This window comes from Suricata suricatta, chromosome 12 (genome assembly GCF_006229205.1).
Source record: "Suricata suricatta isolate VVHF042 chromosome 12, meerkat_22Aug2017_6uvM2_HiC, whole genome shotgun sequence".
In the NCBI taxonomy this organism is placed as follows: Eukaryota; Metazoa; Chordata; class Mammalia; order Carnivora; family Herpestidae; genus Suricata; species Suricata suricatta.
This window is the reverse complement of record NC_043711.1, coordinates 12,536,303-12,559,009: the sequence shown is the minus strand read 5'-3', so window position 1 is coordinate 12,559,009 and position 22,707 is coordinate 12,536,303. Positions and strand designations below refer to the sequence as shown.

Below are 22,707 nucleotides of genomic sequence, written 5' to 3'. Positions count from 1 at the left end.
GGATTATGCTTTTGCTGAATCTAAGAAATCTTTCCCAGGGGCATCTGGGTGGCTCAGTTGGTTGAGCCCCTGAGTCTTGATTATGGCTCAGGTCATGATCTCATGGTTAATGAGTTCAAGCCTCGCACCAGCCTCCACACTGGCAGTGTGGAGCCTGCTTGTGATTCTCTCTCTCTCTTTTTGCCTCTCCCCACCATGTGTGCTCTCTCTCTCCCTCTTTCAAAATAAGTAAATGAACTTTAAAAAAAAGGAAATCTTGGGGCGCCTGAGTAGCTAAGTTGATTAAGTGTTTCACTTCGGCTCAGGTCATGATCTCATGGTTCGTGGGTTCGAGCTCCGCTTCGGGCTCTGTGCTGACAGCTCAGAGCCTGGAGCCTGCTTCCGATTTGTGCCTCCCTCTCTCTCTGCCCCTCCCGTACTCACACCCTGTCTCTTTCTCAAAAATAAACATTAAAAAATTTTTTAAAGAAATCTTTTCCAAGTGCTACGTTTTCTCCTCCAAGTTTGTACTATTAGATTGTACACTTACAAAATAGCGATGGTCTGTTTTGAGTTGGTCCTTGGAAAACTACGCGCGGTGTGGATCTGAGTTCCCTTTTCCGCTTCCGGGTAACTAGTTGTTCCAACACCCTTTGTTGAAAGATTCTCGCCACTGAATTGCCTTCACACCTTTGCTGCAAATCAGTCGCTCGTTCGTGAGTGGGTCTGTGTCTGGACTCCCCACACTGTCCGTTGAGCACTCGCCTGGGCTCACCTCAGTCCCGCACTGTCGTGGATTCCTGCCGCTTTCAAGTGCATCTCAGTGTCAGGGGTGTGAGTCCTTCACCATGGTCCTTTTTCAGAGTTGATTTCGCTCCTCTGGGTTCCTTATGTTTCTGTATAAATTGTGGGATCAGTTTTGTCATTTCCCCAAAAGACCCTCCTGTGATTTTGATTGGGGTTGCTGTGGATCTATCAGTTTGGGGAATAATGAACATAAATTTGCAGTATTGTCTTCTGCCCCGCAAACACACTGGCTCTCCTTTGACTTGGGTCTTAATTAGTTTCAACAGCATTTTGATGCGGTCTCTTGCAGATCTTGCAGATCTTTTGTAGGATGTATCCCTGTGAGCATTTCATCTTTTGTGTGCCCCCCAGGGCCCTGATTCTTAGCTCTGGGCACAGGCAGGGAGAGGCAGGATGCCCCCCGGTGCCCCCTCAACAGCCTCTCTCCTTCCCTCCATCCAGAGAGAGTCCACATCTCCACGCCCAACAAGTACGAGTTCCAGTACGTGCAGCGGCCACTGTGTCTCACCCGTTTTGACGTGGCCGTGCGCGCCCACAATGATGCCCGCGTGGCCTTGTCCGCCGGACCCCAGGACACAGCGGGCATGATAGAGATTGTCCTGGGGGGGCACCAGAACACCAGGTCCTGGATCTCCACCAGCAAGATGGGCGACCCCGTGGCCAGCACACACACAGCAAAGATCCTGTCCTGGGATGAATTCAGAACATTCTGGATCAGCTGGCATGGCGGGTTCATCCAGGCACGGCGGGGCTGGCTGGGGTGGGCGTGAGAACCTCATGCCGCTTGGCATTTGATGCTTCCTGCTCTGGGTCCCGCTCTAATGGGGGGGCAGGGAGGAGGGGCGGATAAACACAGGGCACTTCTCAGGTTGCCTACAGTCACTTATAAAAAAACCTAAAATAAAAACGTGAGCTCTGTGGTGGAGGAAGCACCCAGGGACCCGGGAGTTAAAGTCTAGTGGGTCTTCAAGGGGAAGGAGGGTGAGTGAAATCAGAGCTGGGGCATTTTCTGGGCCAGGCAAAGGGGACATAGAAAAGGGGCAGCTAACAGCTTCCTAGAGGAGGGACCTAGCCAAACTGGGTTTTGAAGCATGAATAGGAGTTCACCAGGCAAACTATGCTCGGAGAATGTTCCAGGCAGAGGGGTTCCAGGGAACCCGATGACTTTGGAAACTGTAGATGCAACGCTTGTGTCTCTGTTGGTCATTTAATGGATGAGGTGACCTTTGGTTTCTCGGACTGTAACCCCTGTCGCCAGTGTCACTGCTGCCTGAGCACCATCGCCTTTCAGCATCCAGCAGCCTGAATGCTGGCCTCTTTTTCCAGGTTGGCCATGGCCCAGAGCCTTCCAATGAGTCAGTCATCATGGCCTGGACCCTTCCCAGGCCACCGGAGGTCCGATTCATCGGCTTCTCCACGGGCTGGGGCTCCATGGGGGAGTTCCGCATCTGGAAGAAGGTGGAGATGGACGAGAGCTACAGCGAGGCCTTCACCCTGGGGGTCCCGCACAGCGCCATCCCTGGGTCGGAGCGGGCAGCGGCCTCTGTCATAGGTGCGTCTGCCCTGTAGCGGGCCCGGGCGGGATGGCGGTGGGAACTGAGACCCAGCGGCCTGTGCTGGGAATGTGTGCCCCTGGGGCTTCCCGCCCCACACCCACGCAACTGACAAGCAGCTTCTGGTGTTTTCTCCATGCTGGGGCAGACCCCGAGATGACCCCAACCCTGTCCATGAGGAGTTCCCAGTCTGCCTGTCCAAGCCCTGTGTGAGGCAACCCCAAGGGGCAGGTGGTGAATTCCATGAGGGCAGCGGAAGTGCAGTAAAGTGCAAGAAGACTGAAAGTGTGGGTGAAGTCGGCCAGGTGCAGGGTGGGAGGTGGGGGTCCTGGGGAGAGTGGCAGACTTCCAGAGCATTTGCTGAGCAGGAGAAAGTGGCTGTGACTGGGGTCCGGAGGGTGTAGGTTGTCCCCTGGAGCCCGGGTAGAGGAGTGGGAAGTGGGGCCTGTATGGTGGGTGTGGTGTTGGATATTAGAAGTGTGGAAGGAGGGAAGAGGCCAGGAGGGGAAGACAGTCCTGAATGTGGGGGTCTTAGGTCTCTCTGACATCGGAGGACAGAAGTCCTGGGGCCCAGACAGGTTGGTGATTGTGGCCCAATCAGAAGACGTGGGAGCTCACAATTTCTGAGGCAGGAGATGAAGTCAGAGATGGCTGTGGGGATCAGTGGCCTGGGTAGGGGCAAAGGGGAGACAGCAGATGGGCAGGGATGGAGAGGAGGTGAAGGCCGGGACCCGTGTGCCAGCGCCTTCAGCACAGAGGGATAGAAAGTGGAGAAGGAGCTGGAAGGCCAGAGACGTGTGCTGAGAAAGTAGCCGGGCAGGCCCTGCCGTGGATGGTGGCGCAGGAGCAGTGGCAGCCTCAGTGGAGCAGGAGGAAAGGCCAAGAAAGGAAGGGAGTTCAGCCATGTACGAACCTGCAGAGAGGCCAGGAAGAGGAAGACAGTGCTGAAGGGAGGAAGGCACAGGAGAAATAAAAACAAACAAAAAAAGATTTTAAAAGTGTACCAACAATCTCCTGTGTGTACAGAAACTTTTAAAAGAAATCTAGATACTCATGGTTGAAGAGAAAATTACATTTCCCATTGGAAGGACATGTAATGGAAATGGAAAATATTTAAAATAGAGCCACCGTGGCTGGACTGACCTATCAATATTTGTGGGATGCAGCCAAAGTTGTACTTAGAGGAAAATATATAGCTTTAAAAAATGTACCTGTTTTAAAAGCCAAAAAGTAACGAGCATTCAACATGATGAAAAGGTCGAGAACACCGAGTTGAGACTGAAGAGCAGAGAGGGAGGCGTGTAGGAGAGTTCCAGCGGGTGGCGGCCAAAGCCAGGGCACCCAGTGGGCTAAGTGGGCATGGGCTGTGGTCCAGTCCCAAAGGCAGTGCCGGCAGTCAGAGGGTGGGTGGTGGGTGTTGGGCCACAGGCCGCCCTGGGAAAGCCATCCTGAGAACAGCCAGGGCTCCAGTTGAGGTCAGCCTGCAGCCCAGCCCTGTTTTCCTTCCCGCCAGGAGACGTCATGGGGCCGACCCTAAGCCACCTCAGCAACCTCCTGCGGCTGCCCTTTGGCTGTGGGGAGCAAAACATGATCCACTTTGCGCCCAACATCTTTGTCCTCAAGTATCTTCAGAAAACCCGGCAGCTCAGCCCCGAGGTGGAGCGGGAGACCACTGACTACCTAGTACAAGGTACTGGGGCCGAGCTCCGGGTGGAGAACATGGGGAGGGAGGCAGCCCATGTGCCCGGTGCAGCAGATGTGGAGGACGGGACGGAAGTGAGTGAAAGAAGCCGCTTGAGGCAGCGCCCATCTGGTCACTGTCACGGGGAGCCCCGTGTCTGCACCTGTTCGGACAAGGCTCTGAACACTGGAAATCAGCTATGGGGAGAGGAGACTCATTCTGTAAATATGTAGATTTGGGGGGGAGCACCTGGGGGGCTCAGTCGGTTAAGCATCTGACTTGGGCTTCAGTCATGATCTCACCGTTCGTGGGTTGGAGCCCCGCGTCGGGCTCTGGGCTGACAGCTCAGAGCCTGGAGCCTGTCTTCAGATTCTGTGTCTCCCTTTCTCTCTGACCCTCCCCTGCTCAAGCTGTCTCTCTCTCTCTCTCTCTCAAAAATAAATAAAACATTAAAAAAATTAACTAACTAAATAAATACATGTTCAGAAAAAAGGAAAAGGAACACCCCCCATAATCCCCGTGTCAGGGTTGGCTCTATTTACTTTCCTGCTCCCCAGCAGCACGGGTCAGAGTCCCCGCTCTTGGTGCCTTACTGTGTGGCGTCCTGTGGTGTGTGCTGCTTGTCCACCGGGCTGTGCGGGGCCGGGGTCCGTTCACCCCCATGGCTGCGTGGAGGGACCGTGGACAGTGCGTCTGATGACGGGCGCTGGAGAACTTCACCTCCAGGGCTTTTACGGTTGCGCTGCCCCGGAGCCTCCTGTCCGGGTGCTCGGTGGAAACATCTGAGTGTCTGGGGGACGGGGGTGGGGGTGGGGGGCGTCTGGAAGTAAAACTGCCGGGTCTCAGGATGTGTTCTGTTCAGAATTATTTTCAAGGCTACGCCATTTGTCCGTCACTCACATTTCTGGAATACGACATGCTAAACACCTCTCTTAGACCCGTTGGGATTATTTCCCATGTTCCCCCCCTAAAGAATGTGGCATTGAATAGCGTCATAAATAATACAGCAGCACGGAATGTCTTCCATCAGCAGGAATCAGATCCTCAGGGTAGGAACAGCCCTGTGTGTGGAGGGTGGGACTTCTGAGTGCCCTGACCTCAGCCTCCTCTTCACACCTCGGCCCTGCAGGGAGGGGCACAGGGGACACCGTAGCCTCACCTCTGTCACAGAGATCTGCTGTGTGTTCTCAGGTAGAGCCTGTTCTCAGGGCCTCCATTTCCTGTCTAGATAGTAAGAGAGTTAGATCAGTTGGTGCCAAGGTCCTGAGGCCTCCTGGGACATGCTTCTGGCCTTGGGCTGGACCCAGCGTGGAGGAGAGGAAGGAGAAGGTTTGACCCATCTGTGAAGCTGGCATTCACAGCGGGCAGGTGTGTGCACGTCCGCCCATGCTGGCCCAGGCCACCTTCCCAGCCACCCCCGGACTAAGGTCCTCGCTTCCTGGATGAGCTCCTGAAGCTGCCAGCCTGATCCCTCAGGGGTGAGTGGCGGGGGGGCTTCTGAGACCCCAGGCTCTCCTGCACTGGATCAGCCGGCCACAGCACTAGGTCCTAGCCAGCGTGAGGTGAGAGCCCACAGCCCCGACCTTGGAAAGTTCTGCTTTCAAGAAAGACTGGCCTGTGCCCGGCCCCGATGATGCCAGGCCCACTCCGAGGGGGAAACTGAGGCATATGAGCACCTTGATCCCTGAGGTGAGTCTGGGGTTCCTGCTGCCTGGCCTGTTAAGGTTCCCACAGTGACTGTGCTTCTGGGTAAGATCTCCAAAAGCAGTCCTGATGATCTAGAACCATCCGTTCTCAAAGGGAAAAGGAAACAGCAAGAGCTCATAATGAAAATGTACCACTCTTGGATGGAGAGGGAAAGCCGGATTGCCCTGGGCTGAAAATCCGGCCTGACCACCCGGGCACAGGGCCTTGAACGCCTCCCCTAGTCATCCCCAGCAGCGTGGACCTCTCGTGGACAGCCAGACCCTGTGCCCTTCAGCCAACTGGCATTTCAGACTCTCCCGGTTTTGTCCGAGCTCGCTGGTGTCGGCTTCCTGGCCGGCCTTGGGTCACAAGTGCAGAAGCAGCTCATGTGCAGTGCGCTTCGAAGACAGGGCATTTTTCCCAAGGTGGAGGTTTGTGACAGCCCTGCATCAACCAAGCCCGTCCGCTCCCTGTTCCCAGCAGCATTTGCTCACTCCGTGTTTCTGTGCCACATCTTGGTAATTTCTGCAATATTTCAGACTTTTAAACCAGTGTTTTATTTGCATGGCTGCGATCTGGTGCTAAAACGTGCCCGGAAGAGGAGCTGCCCCTGAGGGACGAGGAAAGAAGGTTTCCGGAGCTGGAATGAACTCCTGCTGAAGACGCGTGAGGACGGCTGCAGGACAGCACAGAAGCAGAGAGGACAGAGCAGCGGCGGCGGGATCTGAGGTCGGACTCTGGCTCTGAGGGCCGTCCCGCGGTGGGCAAAATGCCATCAAACAGCCTCACAGGCGACAGAGAAGTCGTTCGTGAAAGGGAGACTCATTCGACGCAGCAAACTTCACCGCTGTCTTATTTTAAGGAACTGCCACGGCCACCCCAGCCGTCGGCAGCCCCCGGCCTGATCGGTCAGCACCATCACGTGCAGGCAGGACTCCGACACCGACAAAGAGATACGACTCGCTGAAAGCTCAGATGACAGTTAGCATTTTAAATATTTTTTAAGTTTTTCTTTTTTTTTAATTTTTAAAATGTATTTCTTTACTTTGTTTTCTTAACGTTTGCTTGTTTTTCAGACTGCGAGAGACAGAGCATGAGTGGGGGAGGGGCAGAGGGAGAAAGACACAGAATCTGAAGCCGGCTCCAGGCTTCGAGCTGTCAGCACAGAGCCCGATGTGGGGCTCGAATCCATGAACCGTGAGATCATGACCTGAGCCAGAGTTGGACATTCAAGCAACTGAGCCACCCGGGCGCCTCTAAAATTATTTATTTTGAGAGAGAGGGCGGACGGCCAGAAATGGGGGAGGGGCAAAGAGGAGAGAAAATCCCAAGCAGGCTCCACACGGTTCACACAGAGTCCCACGTGGGGCCCAAACTCATGAACCATGAGATCATGACCTGAGCTGAAACCAAGAGTCAGACACTCAACCGACTGAGCCACCCAGGCACCCCAATATTTTTAAATTAAATAAATGAAGAGATATACATTGTTATTTTAGACATAATGCTATTGCAAACATAATGGGCTACAGTATAGTGTAAGCATAACTTTAAATATACTGGAAAGCCAAAAAATTCAGTTGACGCAGCTTATTGCAACCTGACCTGGAACTGAACCCGTGGTGTTTCTGAGCGACGTGTGTACCACACACTGGGTGACTCAGAACAGGACTGTGTCCACTCTCAGCTCTGGGGGCCAGAAGTCCAAAATCAGGGTTCCATCTGGAGGCTCCAGGGGAGCCCGTGCTGTGCCTCTCTGCTGGCGGGTTTCCAGGCATCCTTGGCTTGTAGACACATCCCCTGCTTCCCACCTCCGCCTTCAGGGACTTCTTCTTGCATCTCTGTTTCCCCCTCTCCTCTCTTCTGGGGACATCGGTCCTTGGATGCAGGTCCTCCCTTCAATGATTTCACCTGGAGATCTTCAGGCTAATTACATCCGCAAAGACCCTTATTCCCCATAAGGCCCCATGTTGAGGTTCCAGGCGGCCATGAACATGGGGGGTCACTGTCCACCCCTGGTACAGCGCTCCTTCTTCTGCTTTTTCCACCTTCGAGGGTGCAGGCTGTCCTTCCGGCCGCTGAGCTGCGGACCTCGGTGCCCTCCAGCCCTTTTCTTTCCTCCAGACCTCAGCGCTCTGCCCACGCTGCAGAGGGACCCCCTGCCTGCCTCCACCACCTGATCCAGGCCCGTCCTCCTGGACGGCCTGGACGGTGCCCACCGCCTGCTCTCCCTGCTTCCTGCCTCGACCCTACAGACCACCCGCTGCATACGTCCCCTCACATCCCAGCCCTGCTCACACCGCCTGTGCTCCCTGCTGCCCCAGCAGTAAGGCCAAACGCCCAGTGTGACCCGAGCGGCCCCCTCCCCACCCTCCCCTGCCCGCCTTGCTCTTCTGTTCTCTGAGCACAGAAAGCTCTTGTGGTGTAGTCCCCACCCCTGGGGACAGAGGGTGCTGCCTCGAGATGGTGCCCATCACTGACCCCCCAGGTACGACTGGTGTGTGACCAGCGGTGACAAAGAGCTGATGCAGGGAACGAGAGGGGTAGAGTGGAGGTTGCAGCCACCGTGCAGTGGAGTGGTTGGTTGCACGGTCTCTGGTTGTGGTGGGTAGTAGGGGAGCTTCCAGGGCCTCAGCTGTGAGTGTGAGGCAGTTTCGGCACCCCCCCCCCCCGTGGGAGTACTGCATTATGTGGGGTCCCATGGTAGGCCGAGGCCCAGTCTCAGGCCTCACCAGGACGCCCACCCTCCCTTTGCCCCGCAGGCTACCAGCGGCAGCTGACCTACAGGCACCGAGATGGCTCCTATAGCGCCTTTGGGGAGCGGGACTCATCGGGCAGCATGTGGTGAGTCCCTGCTCCGGAGGCCATGGCCGCGGGGGCTCTCCCCCCACCCCCACCCCAGAACCCCAGCCTCACATGCAGCACTGCCTGGCCAGGACGCTCGGGGCCAGGTCGCCAAGGTGACCGGGGTTCTGGCTGGGAATTGGAGACCGTTGTGGGCCCCTGCCCCCCGGGAGTCGGGGTGGGGTGTGGGCAGCTGTGCGGGGCCCTGGGTGCAACGGTGGGGGTTCTGCTGTCCTTGCCACGGTGCCCCTGGCGGAGCCCCTGCTCTCCAGCCCCTCAGGAGTAGGTTCTGGGTGCCCTGGTCTCTTCTGAGCACAAGGTACCAGAAATGGGGGTGACCCATAGTAGGAGGTGGGGGGCTGGGAGAGGCCATACCACTCTGGAGGCTGAAGTCGGGGGGGGCCATGTGGGCACAGCAGCCTGGAGTCTGGTTTCCCTTCAGCTTTTGGGGAGACCAGGGTAGGGAGAGCTCCGCCAGGGGGCTGCACACACCTGCGTCTTGTTCCCCTCGAGCTTCAGACCCAGGCAGTTTGCAAGATTGTAGATTTGCCATCTCCGTGTCTGGGGCTCTCAGAGACCGGGGGTGGGGGGGACCCAGCTCCTGTCCCAGGAAGCGTTTCTCCAGTAGCCCTTGTGGCAGCCGTGAGCAGGAAAACTGTCACGTCCTTAACCTGACAGGATGCCCAGGACCCTGGCCCCTGGCCAGGCCCCGCAGTGTGCCCCACAGTGTGCCCCACAGTGTGTGGTGCTGCTCGCCTGGATGCGGAGAGGCGGTCTTCAGGGGTGTGGGGGTCCCCTAATTCCCAGCACGCAGCCCTGAGTTGTGTCTTTGCCCCCCACTCCAGCTGTCTGCACACTCGTGTGTGGAACCTTCCCGTGGCTGCGCGTGCAGGGCAGGCCTGGGGGGCAGGGGCCAGGGGGCGCCTTGCCTGATGCAGGGGCCTTAGGGGAGGAGAAGGAATGGGCCCGAGGGGCCGGGAGGGAGAGCGGCCGGGACCAGCTGACTCCCGGTCGGGCACGCGTGCCAGGTGTCAAGTGGCGGGCTATTTCGCATTTTGGCGACTCACACCACAGGGCCCAGAGCCACCCGATTTTCTTTCTTCTTCATTTTCTTTCTTCTTCTTCTTTTTTTTTTTTTTTTAGTTGTGGTAAAGTACGCAAACAAAATTTATCATCTTGACTATTTTAAGCGTCCAGTTTAGTGGCACGGAGTATATTCATGCTGTCATAGACCCGTCATCACTGTCCGTCTCCCCAGAACTCTTTGAGAGAGAGAGACAGAGCACGAGCAGGGGAGGGACACAGAGAATCGGAAGCAGGCTCCAGGCTCTGAGCTGTCAGCACAGAGCCTGACGTGGGGCTCGAACCCACAGACCGTGAGATCGTGACCTGAGCCGAAGTCGGATGCTCAACTGACTGAGCCCCCCAGGCGCCCCTGCCCAGAACTCTTTTTAATCTTGTAAATCTGAAAGTCTCTATTACACACGAACTCCCCATCCTCCTGCCCCAGCCCCTGACACCCCCCATTCTGGTTTCTGTCTCTGTGAATTTGGTAACTTTCGGGACTTCACCCAAACACGATCACACAGTGTTGTCCTTTTCTTTCTTTTTTTTTTTAAGCTTATTTATTTTGAGAGAGAGAGAAAGTGGGAGCAGGAGAGGGGAAGAGAGAGAGTAAGAGAGAATTTCAAGTAGACTCAGCACTGTCAGCTCGAAGCCCAATGTGGGGCTTGGACCCACGAACTCTGAGATCGTGACCTGAGCTGAAATCTAGAGTCTGACGCTCAACTGAGCCGCCCAGGCGCCCCGTGTTCTCCTTTCCTGAGGCTCTGAGTCGTGTGCTCAAGATTCTTAGGTGCTGTAGCAGGTATCGAAGTTTCCTTCCCGTTTAAGGCCAAATAACATCGCACTGGATGCACCCCGTTTTGTTACTCTGTTCATCAGTCTAGAAGCTGGGGGCTCCCGTGTTGTGTATTGTGACAGAGCTGCTGGGAACACGGGTGCACAACTCTCTCCTCCAGGCCACGCTTTCATATGAGCTCTGGGTTGTCCCCAGAAGTGGGGGCTGCCGGGTCGCACGGGACTGCCACCTTTAGCGTCTCGGGGAACCCGCTGCCTGTTTTCTTCCAGCTGTGCCTTCCCGCCCTGTGACAGCGTGGGGCTCCGGCTTCCCCACATCCTCGCCAGTACTTGTTGGCTTGTGCCGTTCTGACGCAGCCCCCTGATGGGCGTGGGTGCGGGAGCCGCTTGACTCGGAGGAGGGGGGGCTGCTCCTCCGTCCTGAGAGGGCCGTTTCTCCCGCCAACAGTTCTCTTGCTGGACCCTCTCGCCCCCTTGGTTTCCATCCAGTGCTTCTCCTGCGATTATTTTCACCTCCTCGTTTCTCCCTCGGTCCCATCAACTAAGTCACTCAGGTGCACCGTGACAGAGCAGGAAGGGGCGAGGGGTGGGCAAGGCACAGGCTGCAAAGCCAGGGATGGACAACTGTGGCCCAGAGGTGGGCTGTGGGGAGGCCAGGCGGGGGCCCAGAGGCACCCATCCCAGAGTGGGGGTGGACGGAGTGTTCAGAGAAAAGTGAGGCCTCTTCCTGTTTACACGGGAAAGGAACTAGAGCGTATCCAGTGCCTGAACACATAGCCGAAGCTAGTGGATGGGCGAATGTTCGACTTCAAGCCACAGAAATCTGGCCGAAAGGCAATTCCGAATGTCAGTTCACACTGCAGTGCTGGAGAGGGTACAGGGTTGGCCAGTCTGCCAGCCCCACAATGCCTCGGGGGCCCCCGGGTCTTTCCCTTGGCCTCTGTGGGCTCTCTCAGCACAGTGGCTACTCCCCTCATGGTGGCAAAATTGCAGCAGCTGTTCCCAGCATCACCGCACGTGCCCATTCAAAAGTCACTTCCAAGCCCCGGGACTGAAATGCCCCTCACTGTGGCTGGCTAGGGCCATCAGGGGTCTAAGCATCTAAGGCACCTGGCTGCAGGCTTCCATGAAAGACTGGAGATCTCTCTGGAAGAATGGGGATCTTTTGGGGAATGACTGTGGAGGTGCAACAAGGAAGGTCTCCTGCATGCGGCAGGGGGAGGCGGGGCTGGACCAGATCACGGGAAGGCCTGCCGTGCCAGACCCTGGTGCTGCCAGGGCAGGGAGGCTGGCCTCTGTCGTCGGGCCCTGCTGGGGGCCTACACACTTCCCTGGAGTGCTCACAGTAGCCCCGGGAGGGCGGGCTGGACCCTCCCGGGTTGTAGGGGAGGAAGCAGAGGCTCAGGCAGTGCAGGGACATGCGAGGTTCCTCGGGGCGACCTTGTCTGCACCACCGCCCCCCACCCATGGCGCTCCCAGCCCCTGCCTCATCCTGTTTCAGGCTCACGGCCTTTGTCCTGAAGTCCTTCGCCCAGGCACACGGCTTCATCTTCATCGACCCGCAGGAGCTGGTGGCCGCCAAGGGCTGGATCGTCCGGCAGCAGCGGGGCGATGGCTCCTTCCCGGCCGTGGGCAGGATCCTGAACAAGGACATTCAGGTGAGCGGCCTCTCCGCCTCCTTCTGGCGACTTAGCACCCCCCCCCACTCCCCAGTGTGTCCCGGGCCAGCAGGGGGTCGGGGGCTGTCCCCTCGGCTCAGGGTGAGGCCCCGAGTCCTCTTGCAGGGTGGGATCCACGGCACAGTCCCGTTGACGGCCTACGTGGTGACCGCGCTCCTGGAGACAGGCACCGCCTCGGAGGTGAGCGCGGGGCGGCGGGGGGAGCAGGTGGGTGGCTTCTCCCCCGGGGGCCAGGCTGGCTGTCCTCGGGCCAGGCTTTCCTTCTTCCTCGATGCCCTTCTTCCACTCTTTGTCATGCTTTCCTGTGGTCCCAGGATGTTTGCCTTCTTGTAGCCTGGGCAGAGGATTGCGAGATTCCCGTGAGAATCGTGGCGGGGGGGTGGGGGGGGGATGAAGGTGCGGCATCCTGAAGACAGGACCTCCCAGGACTATCTGATGCCCCGAGACCCTGTTTGGGGCCAGATCAGGTTCCCGGCCAATGACCTATGGGCTCGCTTCAGGGGGTCCTATGCAAAACTTTGTGGGAGGTTTTTTTGTTTTCTTTTTTTTATACATTTTATTTATTTTTTGAAAGACAGAGAGAGACAGAGCACAAGCAGGGGAGGGGCAGAGAGAGAGGGAGACACAGAATCTGAAGCAGGCTCCAGGCTCTGAGCTGTCAGCACAGACCCCGATGCGGGGTGCAAACCCATGAACTGTGAGATCATGACCTGAGCCGAAGTTGGACACTCAACTGACTGAGCCACCCAGGCGCCCCAACCTTGTGGAAGTTTTTTGGAGGGGGGAGGTTCTAGAACCTCCATTTACAGTGGGTACTAGAGCCGGTCAAGGTTTTGGTGTCCCAAGGCATTGGAGACCCACTGTTGCTTCTGTGAAATGGGGGGTGCATAGGGCACGTTCCGTGCTGTGAGGGTGTCCCTGGTGGACCCCAGCCCTGGGAGTAGGGACCCCACCATTGTACATCCTGTGATGAACTGCAGGTCGTGGCTTTGCTCAGAATTCGTGGCCTCCCGATCCAGATTTAACCTCCGGGTCTAGGCTTTGCCATGACCTAAGATCCTCTGGGTCCCGTTGCTGGAGGGCCCCTTGCCCTGTGTTAAAGGGCTGAAATGCGTCTCCCCAAAAGACACACATATCCGGAAGTCCTAACCCGCTGTCTCAGTCCGCTCAGGCCGCTGTAACTACATACCACCGTCCGGGCAGCTGAAACCACAGACATTTACTCCTTGTAGTTCTAGAAACTGGGAAACCCCAGTCAAGGTTCTGTTTGAGTCAGTCCTTGGTGAGGGCTCTCTTCCTGGCTTGTGGACAGCCACCTTCCCGCCGTGTCCATCATGGCCTTTCGTTAGCACGTGCATTTGGAGCTAGAGACTTTAAAGAGGTAATCAAGTTAAAATGAGGTCATCAGGATGGGTCCTAATCTAACAGGACCGGTGTCCTTATAAAAAGGGGCAGTTGGACACGGATACACACACAAGGAAGACAACGTGGAGACAAAGAGAGAACACAGCCAGCTGCAAGCCCAGGAGAGGCCTGGGAGTGACCCTTCCCAAAGTGGCCCTCGGAAGGAGCCAGCGCTGCCCCCACACCTTGACCTCACACTCCTGGTCTCCAGCTTTGTGAGACCATGTCTTTCTACAGAGGCCCAGGACAGGGGGCTAGACACCTGCACCTCTGAGGCCGAGGGACCTGGGCCCCCCTTCCACCCTCTGGTGCTGCTCCTTCTTCCAGTTAAATGGACATCCAGGTCATTCGAACCCGGTCCCACGTTTAGAGCTGTGCCACGTGTATCTTCATCCACTCGGGACTTTGAGGGCCTCTGTGCACCCAGTTGGACAGTGGCCCCCGGATCGGGGTCCGGATGCTATAGCAAGTGGCTTAAAACAGTCCGGTTAGTCTCTTAAAGTCCTGGAAGTTGGACGTCTGGGGTCAAGGTGTCGGCAAGGCTGTGCTCCCTCCGAAGGCTCTAAAGGAAGGTCCTTCTAGGCCTTTCCAGCTTCTGGGGGCTCCAGGCGTTTCTGGTCTTGCAGCCACATCCCTCCAGTGTCTGCTTCTGTCTCAGCATGGCCCTGTGCCTGCGTCTCCACGTCCTCTCTTACGGGTTTGTGTATCCTAACTGCGCTGTGTCCGGCCCGTCCCCAGTACTGGGCCTGTGTTCATCTGCTCTGTCATGCCTGGCCCAGGCCCGGGGGGGACGTGGTACATCACGATGCCACGCACGAGGGGCAGTTTCTATACTTCGTCTTGATCTAAAGATGAAGAGCTCTGGGAGAACATTGTTCCTGAGATCTTAACAATCACCAAAGCAGAGAGAGAGAGAGAGAGAGGTGGAGAGAGAGAGAGAGAGAGATGGAGAGAGCTCTAGTAGGGGAGGGACAGAGAGAGAGGGAGAGGGAATCTCAAGCAGGCTCCACACTGTCAGCACAGAGCCCGATGCGGGGCTTGAACTCATGGAACTGTGAGACCATGACCTGAACCAAAATCAAGAGCCGGATGCTGACCTGACTGAGCCCCCCAGGCGCCCCTACAGCAGAGTTATCTATCTCAACACCGTGGCTCCATTGGTGCCCACAGGAACACCCTTGCTCATTTATTAAATTAATTGTTTCCCATTTAACCAAGAAGTTTGGGCAGCTTCTCTAAATCAAGCTGCCTCTGGACCATGGACTCTGTTTCTGCCCTCCAATGGCTCACATTAAGGCTGCGGGTGGAAATGCATGATCAGGGTTGGTGGGCTTCCTGGAGGAGGCAACGCTTGAAGTGAGGCCTGGAGGATGAAGTGGGGCTGGGCAGGGGTTCTTAAAAGCCAGCCTGGTGAAGGAGTGAGTGGGACAGGGTGGTCGGGGCTCTGCCTGACTCCCCCAGCACTTCTCTGGGTTGATACGCTGTGCTCAGACCTCATTCAGGAGGAAGCTGGCACCAACAGAAATGGGATGGGACTGTGAAAGCCAAGTCCGCAGCCGCGGGAGCCCTAGAAGGAGGCAGAATGAGAGTCTGCGAGCTCTCCCTAGGCGTGTGCCGCCCCCCTCCCCGGGAAGCTGTGGGTGGGCAGGTGGGCAGGTGGGTGGGGTTGGGGGAGGGGGAACAGAGCAGCCTCCTCCACTCCCCATCCCACAGGAGGAGAGGGGCGCCCTTGCCAGAGCGAGGCACTTCCTGGAGTCCAGCATGCCCTTGGCCGCCGACCCCTACAGCAGTGCCCTGACTGCCTACGCGCTGACCCTGCTCCGAAGCCCGGCAGCCCCCGAGGCGCTGCGAAAACTCCGCAGCCTGGCCATCACACAGAGTAGGTGGCCCCTGCGCGCCACCCCAGAGGCCGCCGTGGGGCCCGCCCACCGGGCCTCTCCCATGCATGGAGCTGAGAAGGCACCCTTTGCTCAGTCAGTCTGTTTTGTTTATTATTCGTCCTTGGCGTCTAGCGGCTCCATTTCATGAAGTGGCTTGGGCCCCAGTGTCCTTTTTCTCCCTCGTGGAATAGGGGACAGCCCAGAGGGCAGAGTGGAGAATACCCCTGGCTTCCTGCAGAGACAGGGTGCTGGGAGGCAGGGAGGGCCCCCTCCCTTCCATCGCTGGGTGAGCCTGGGGAAGGAAGCCTTTTCCATCTTCAGGATGTTGGTCTCTCCATCAACAAAATGACTTGTCACTGAGTTTGGGGAGCCCCCATCGCAGAGACCTCTCCAACCAAGCCCCCTCCCCACCCCACCTCCCTGCCCACATCCCACTACCCGCCCCCACCTTCCCCAGCAGCTTTTCTGCTTATGATGTCGCCTGAAAAATGCTTTCATTGCTAAGAAGAAAAGCTAACATTAAGCCAAATCCTGAAACTACCCGATTGGATGACAGTGTCTATTTAGAACTCACTGCTTGAGATCTGGGGTCGGGGGCCCGGGTGTCTCTATGGTCTGAGGGCCTTTTACATCTCACACGAGCTCAGAATCCTTGGAGCCTTTGCAAGCAGCAAGCGGCCTCCTCAGTCCTGAGTGGGGACGGCTGGAGCCGCATCAGGGCCCCGTCAGGAGGGAGGCCACTGACATCTCCCGAGGTGCAGGAGGGACTGGGTCCCTCCTGTAGTTGCAGATCTGAGACAGCTCCAAGGCCCTTCCTCCCCAGCCGTCTGCCCCTGGCACCCTGCTCCTCTGGGTCTGCCCACCCCCCATGTCTCTTCTGGAGGCCCATGCACAGTGACAGTCACCGCAGGGTGCCCCGCTGAACACCTGGGTTGTGGCCCTGACCTGTCCTGGCCCTGCAGATGGGGTCACCCACTGGAGCCTGACGGGTTCCCGGGACGTGGACAAGGACGCATTCCTGAGCTTCAGCGACGGGGTCTCTCAGTCAGGTACTGGCCCCCTGCTTTGGGTGCTGGGTGCTGGGTCCCGGCGTCAGAAGGGTCCCAGCCAGCCTTGTCCATCGCAGTGGTCTCCGCCGAGGTGGAAATGACGGCCTATGCCCTGCTGACCTTCACCCTCCTGGGTGACGTGGCCACGGCCCTGCCCGTGGTGAAGTGGCTGTCCCAGCAGCGGAACGCGCGCGGGGGCTTCTCCTCTACGCAGGTGAGCTGGGCGGGGCCGGAGGAAGGGGCTCAGGTCCCAAGGCGGCTCCTGGAGATCTGGAGTCCGAGAGAAGGCGGGGGGTAGGGCCTGAGGGACGGTGCACCCGGCTTTGCGACAGGGACCCAGCCTCTGCTTCTGTGCGGATGTCCACCTGTTATAGGCCCCCAGGCCATGGATGTCTGTACCGCATTCATTCTCCATTCCACCCACATGGGCCTCTGGCCTTCAGAGAGGGTCCGTGGTGCTCAAAGTTTGGGCCAGACCTCCTGGGATGGGGGGATGGGGGGCAGCGACACTGCTGCTGACCCATTTCTAGGGCTGACAGCACCTCCTGCTATGTCCCCAGGACACCTGTGTGGCTCTTCAGGCCTTGGCAGAGTATGCCATCCTGTCATATGCCGGCAGCATCAACCTCACTGTTTCCCTGGCCTCCACCAACCTGGACTACCAGGAAACTTTTGAGCTGCACAGGGCCAACCAGAAGGTTCTTCAGACAGCGGCGGTGTGTGTGCCTGGACCAGGGGGCAGGGGCGGGGGCGGTGGTGGCAGCCCCTCCCCACCGCCTGCCCCACACATTCCTGCGTGTCTGCGGAGGGTGTCATGGTGTCCTCTCTCTTCAGATCCCCAGCCTCCCCACGGGGCTGTTTGTGAGCGCCAAGGGCGACGGCTGCTGCCTGATGCAGGTGAGGCTTCAGGGAAATCGGGCACTCGCCGGGGCATCTGGGACCTGGGGGCGATGCCCAGAGCGGCAGGCTGGGAGGGCCAGGCCGAGTGGGATGGATGTGTGTGTGGCTGAGGGAGACCCCGGGGCAGACTGTCTGACCCCTGTAGTGTAGCCCTGCCTGTCCAAGGCAGGTGGCCTTGCGTTCTCTAGAGTGTGGCCCCCCCCCTCCAAGAAAATCCATTTGGTCCTCAATCCAGTGGTTTCTGACCATAAGCAGATGCCCTCCCCTGTGCCCAGGGTTTGCCCAGTGCTTTAAGGCTCTTCTCCCTGATGCTGTCTGAACCCAGATGCACTCCTGCCCTACCCCAGCTTGCCCCTCCCACCCCACCCACACCCCTGCTGCAGCCCCTCAGTCACCAGGCCCTGGAATTTAGCTGCAGACTGGCCTGGGGCAGGCCAGCCTGTGGGCTCGGGCTGGTGGTCAGAGGGCAAGTCTTCCTAGAAGCCTCTGCTTCCCCATCTCTAAAATGGGAGCCCAGACAAGACAGTGGGCTGGTGGGGGAGGCCCGGAGGCTGTTGGACCCCGACTTGACATGCGTGAAAATGGAATGATGGTCATATCTGCACCCACTTGGGCGATTGCAGGGCCCAATGAAGTTAACAGGTGTCCCCACATCTGCCATCGATGCCACTTTTGTCATCGTTCTGGCCATGGCCCTGCTGCTCCCCTTCCCCAGCCCCAGGTTCCCTAAGCTTCAGTCCTCCCACACTCCCCCCCCAGATTGATGTCACCTACAATGTGCCCGACCCGGTGGCCAAACCAGCCTTCCAGTTGCTGGTGAGGCTCCAGGAGCCGGAGGCTGAGCAGCGGCGGACCCCCGCCCCCGCCTCTTCGGCAGATGATGACGACCCAGCAGCTGACCAGCATCAGCAGGAGTACCAGGTGACCCTGGAGGTGTGCACCAGGTAAGGCCACCTCCCTGCTGGTCGACACGCCTGCCTGGGCCTCCGTGGAGGCCATATCAGAGGAGGACAGCCTCCCAGGCCCAGGGTGCTGGGCAGGTGCTCAGGGATGCCGGTTTGCGTCAGTCTGAGCCGATGGATGGTGGTGCCATCCACTGGCCGGCCTGCCCCCTACCACGTTTCCCTCTGCTGCGGCTGGACCAGCCCTTGTGGCTCTTGTTACGGTTGCAAGATACCCTCAGCAACAACCATCAGGGAACTTTGAGGGATAAGGTTCATTATTTGTTGGTCCTGGAAGTTACTCAGCATGCTTGGGCTACACAGCAAGGTCACAGGTAGAGAGATAAAGTATGGACCTGGGACTCGGCCTTTACTGGGGTAGAGGGTGGGGGCCTAGGGTTTTGCCAGTCCACTCTTATTTTTTTTAACGTTTATTCGTTTATTTTGAGAGAGCATGCTTGTGAACAAGTAGGGGAGGGGCAGAGGGAGAGGGGGAGAGAGAGAATCTCAAGCAGGCTCCACACTGTCAGAGCAGAGCTCACAACTGTGAGATCATTATAAACTGAGCCCAAATCAAGAGTCAGACGCTTAAACCGACGGAGCCACCCAGGCACCCCTTGCCCTGCCGTCAGTCCACTCTTTATTGGTGAATTTAAAATTAAGACCAGGGGGCCCCTGGGTGGCTCAGTCAGTTAAGCGTCCGACTTCGGCTCAGGTCATGATCTCGCGGTCCGTGAGTTTGAGCCCCGCGTCGGGCCCTGGGCTGACAGCTCGGAGCCTGGAGCCTGCTTCAGATTCTATGTCTCCCTCTTTCTCTGCCACTCTCCCACTCATGCTCAGTCTCTGTCTCTCAAAAATAAATAAACATTTAAAAAATTTTTTTAATTAAGAGCAGGAATTAGGGAGCAGGAAGGGAAAAGGAGGTTGGTTATCTCTTGGTTATCTCGGTTACCCAAGGTTTTCTAAGAGGAACTTCATATGTGGGGGCGCCTGACTTCTTGTCTAGTGGTTTAATTGGGTAGCTGTGTCCAGCCAGCTTGCGATGTTTATCCAAGATAAATACCTTTGAAGTGGATGCTTTGGCAATCAGACGATTAATGTCAGGCACTTAACACTGCAGATGGTTTCTGAATGAAAGAAGGAAATGGAAGCTTCCCAATGGATGCAGCAGACCCCAGTGACAGGTGAGGCAGGTGGCCCAGGTGGGGACAGCTGTTTGTGGCCCCTGCCCGACTCACCAGAGCCTCATGCCTCTCAGTTTCCTGAGGGTAACCCCAGGACCAGGCCACGGAGGTCCTCGGGGGGCACAGGCAGCTGCCCTCAGAGGATGCTCGTTGCCATGGTGACGATCTGGGAGCCCAAAGGTGGGTGGTTGTCATGGCATCCAAAGCCTAGGCCACCCTCTACTCTGACCCTCCATCTGCCATTAGCTGGAGTAGGGGGAGCAGGGAGCAGGCAGTCTGGCCCCAACTCGGGCCCCATCAGGCCTGCTGGGGACATGCCTGGCTTCCATGGTCCCATGTAGCTGGGGACATCTTTGTTCCTCTCTCTGATGCGTCAGAATGAACTGCAGTGTGCCATCCAGATAGGGGCTTACTCAGGCCTCACCCCCATAGGAAGCCCCCCTCCCTCCCCAGGGGCTGAGGCCACCACGGCGCCTTGGGCCCTGAGTCTACTGGTTCCTCTCTGAATGTCAGTCACCCTCCTTGTCACCAGCACCCAGCACTGGGGGGGCCTTGCAGGTAGTAGGCTCCAGAGGCCAATTAAGCACACCCCATGTCACAGAAGGGGAAACTGAGGGCCCGCACTGGGGAGTGACTGAGTATCCCTAGTCACCTGGGCTCCCATGGCCCCATGGGGCTGCTTCCAGTGGGGACACAGCACGGGGCTCGGGGCAAACAGCCCAGAGTCAATTGACCTGGGTCAGACCCAGGACCCCTATGGTCTTAGGGTCTCAGTGATGAAGTGGGCTGACCAGTGATTTGTGTTTGTACAGATGGGCTACCCAGCCAGGCCTAGGGCGGGCTCCCCCAGGACATCAGTGTAGGGGGCTGCGGAGGGGGGCCACAAATTCCACCAAGGGCCTGTCTCTCCTTTCATTGGAAGGTGGCTGCATGCGGGGTCCTCGAACATGGCGGTCCTGGAAGTGCCCTTGCTCTCGGGCTTCCGGGCGGACATCGAGAGCCTGGAGCAGGTGAGGTGGTGCCGGCAGGCGGGGTCCCCAGCTGACTACCTCCAGGCTGCAAATTCCCGGCTTTTTTTTTTTTCTTTTCTGGGCAAGGTTGGTGCTTTGGGGCTGGTCACCTACTGAGGGGCGGGTGGGGAGCGGGGGGGATCCAGGTGGCAGAGGAGGGGAGAAGTCAACCATGAATGTGGTTTAGGGACAACATGGGGTGCATTAGGATACCCTCAGCCCTGCTTCTCCAGAGACCTACTACTACCCTCCAGCTCAAGAGAGACCAGTCCCATGTCCCCTTTTGGGGCGGGAGGCTGTTTCACCCGAGGCTGGAGGAGCCCTGCAGTGTGGGGCAGGTGGAGAAGGAAAGGCAGGGGGTGGAGGTGATCAGGGAGGCTGGGAAGAGCACCAGCGTGAGGAGGGCCAGCACAGAGGCCTTGGTTTTATGGATCAAACAATAAATTCCCAGGCTGGAGGGCGGTTCAATGTAATTATAGTAAAAGCAGGTGGCAGGGCTCAGCTGGGCACCTCGGATGTCACAGGGAGGCCTTTCGGGCTGGGGCTGGATCAAGGGAGGCTGCAGGAAGGGGAGGAAGGCAGCAGCTCAGGGGAGGGGTGAGCAGCCTTGCATACCATCTCCTGGGTTCCCGGGAGGCTGGCGGGGCAGGGGTCACACTGACCTCCATCCCCTGGCCCTGGCCCATGGGGACTTGGCCTCCTTCTGGATCTGGCCCACCTCCCGCTGACCAGCGTAGTCCCCATGGAGGCCGGGGAGGAAGCAAGTGCTAGGGACAGAGGGGCTAGGTGGGCCCTGACCTCTGGCTTCCTCGCCAGCTGCTCTTTGACAAGCATTTCACGCTGAAGAGGTACGAGGTGGCTGGACGCGGAGTCCTCTTCTACTTTGACGAGGTACTGTCAGTGGGGTGGGGGTGGGGCAGGGCTGGAGGCTCCCACAGCACCCTTGTTCATGAGGGTGGAGCTGCCATGGCCCAGTGGGGTTCCTGCAACCATCTCCTGTTGTGAGAACGAAAGGAGCACAATAATAAATTCAGGCAGAGCCGGCACAGCTGGTGGTGTTGGCGGGAAAAGTTGGGAGGGACGTGAAATAGTATTCAGCCATAAAAAGGGATAGAGTACGGATGCATGTGGATGAACCTGGAAAACACGGAACGAAAGAAGCCGACACGAAAGGCTTCGTATAATCTCATGTCCGTGAAATGTCCAGAACAGGTGAATCCAAAGAGAGACACAAATCGGACTAGTGGATGCCAGGGATAGGGGAGGGGAAAGTGAAAACCAGCAGATGTTTTTCCAGGTAGGATAGAAGGACCCACAGAATTGAGTGGAGTCAGATTCCTGTGTTTCACCCACCAAATTAGCCAGTTCTGGGCCCCCACTTTGAGGCAGAGCAGAGCATAGGGGCCGTAGCTCATCCCTGAGCCCAGTGGCCCCAGCCAGGCCTGAGCGCGTCCGCTAACCCCGCAGATCCCCAGCCAGTGCCTGACCTGCGTGCGGTTCCGGGCACTCCGTGAGCATGTGGTGGGCAGGACGTCCGCGCTGCCCGTCTCTGTGTACGACTACTACGAGCCTGGTAGGCCCGCGCCCGCCCGCACCCCTGACTAAGTTCCTCACCTTGTCATCCGTCATTTCGTCACTCTCCCTCCCTCGTCCCGCAGCCTTCGAAGCCACCCGCTTCTACAATGTCAGCGCGCACAGTCCGCTTGCCCAGGAGCTGTGCGCAGGGCCCGCGTGCAACGAGGTGGAGCGCGCCCCGGCTCAGGGCCCCGGTGAGTGCGCGGGGCCACTGCCACCCGCACCGTCCTCTTGGGGCTCAGATCAGAGCAGGGAAGGGGGTCACCAGGCCGAGGAGGACAGCTTGGTGAAGGCAGGAGAAAGGGGCAAAGTCAAGGGTGAACATTTTGGGGGCGGAGCCTAGCGGGGTGTGAGCGGGCAGCGGGAGGGGGCGGGCGAAAGTGGGAAGGCGGGGCCGAGCAGGTGTGGGCGGGCAGTGGGAAGGGGCGGGCCAAGCGGTGCAGGTGAAAGCGGGGGTGCGTGTGGGAGAGAGGGCGGGGCCAAGCTGGGAGGGAGGGTTCCCAGAGCAGAGCCAGTGTCCCTCTTCCAACACAAAATAGAGGCGTAGCTACTGCAGGACCCTGGCCTTGAACTTAAAGAGTGGCCAAAGCAAAGCATTGGGTGGCGCTTGGGGGGGGTGGCGGTGGGGGGTCCTTCAGGGCCCTTTTCTTTATTTTTCATATTGAACCCATCTTG

General features: G+C 58.0%; 1 protein-coding gene across 1 annotated transcript in view; it reads left to right on the top strand.

The window, feature by feature from the left end:
- The window catches only part of CPAMD8 (C3 and PZP like alpha-2-macroglobulin domain containing 8), a 79,751-nt gene that overhangs the window by 52,087 nt on the left and 4,957 nt on the right, over positions 1–22,707 (top strand). The window contains exons 23-38 of the mRNA XM_029919000.1: positions 1,173–1,526; positions 2,113–2,338; positions 3,853–4,029; positions 8,469–8,550; positions 11,912–12,068; positions 12,195–12,269; positions 15,207–15,372; positions 16,336–16,422; positions 16,500–16,636; positions 16,983–17,138; positions 17,257–17,319; positions 18,082–18,266; positions 20,370–20,457; positions 21,274–21,348; positions 21,925–22,030; positions 22,116–22,226. Of these exons, the coding sequence (XP_029774860.1) occupies positions 1,173–1,526; positions 2,113–2,338; positions 3,853–4,029; positions 8,469–8,550; positions 11,912–12,068; positions 12,195–12,269; positions 15,207–15,372; positions 16,336–16,422; positions 16,500–16,636; positions 16,983–17,138; positions 17,257–17,319; positions 18,082–18,266; positions 20,370–20,457; positions 21,274–21,348; positions 21,925–22,030; positions 22,116–22,226 (2,245 nt within the window). The remainder of the gene's footprint in view (positions 1–1,172; positions 1,527–2,112; positions 2,339–3,852; positions 4,030–8,468; positions 8,551–11,911; positions 12,069–12,194; positions 12,270–15,206; positions 15,373–16,335; positions 16,423–16,499; positions 16,637–16,982; positions 17,139–17,256; positions 17,320–18,081; positions 18,267–20,369; positions 20,458–21,273; positions 21,349–21,924; positions 22,031–22,115; positions 22,227–22,707) is intronic.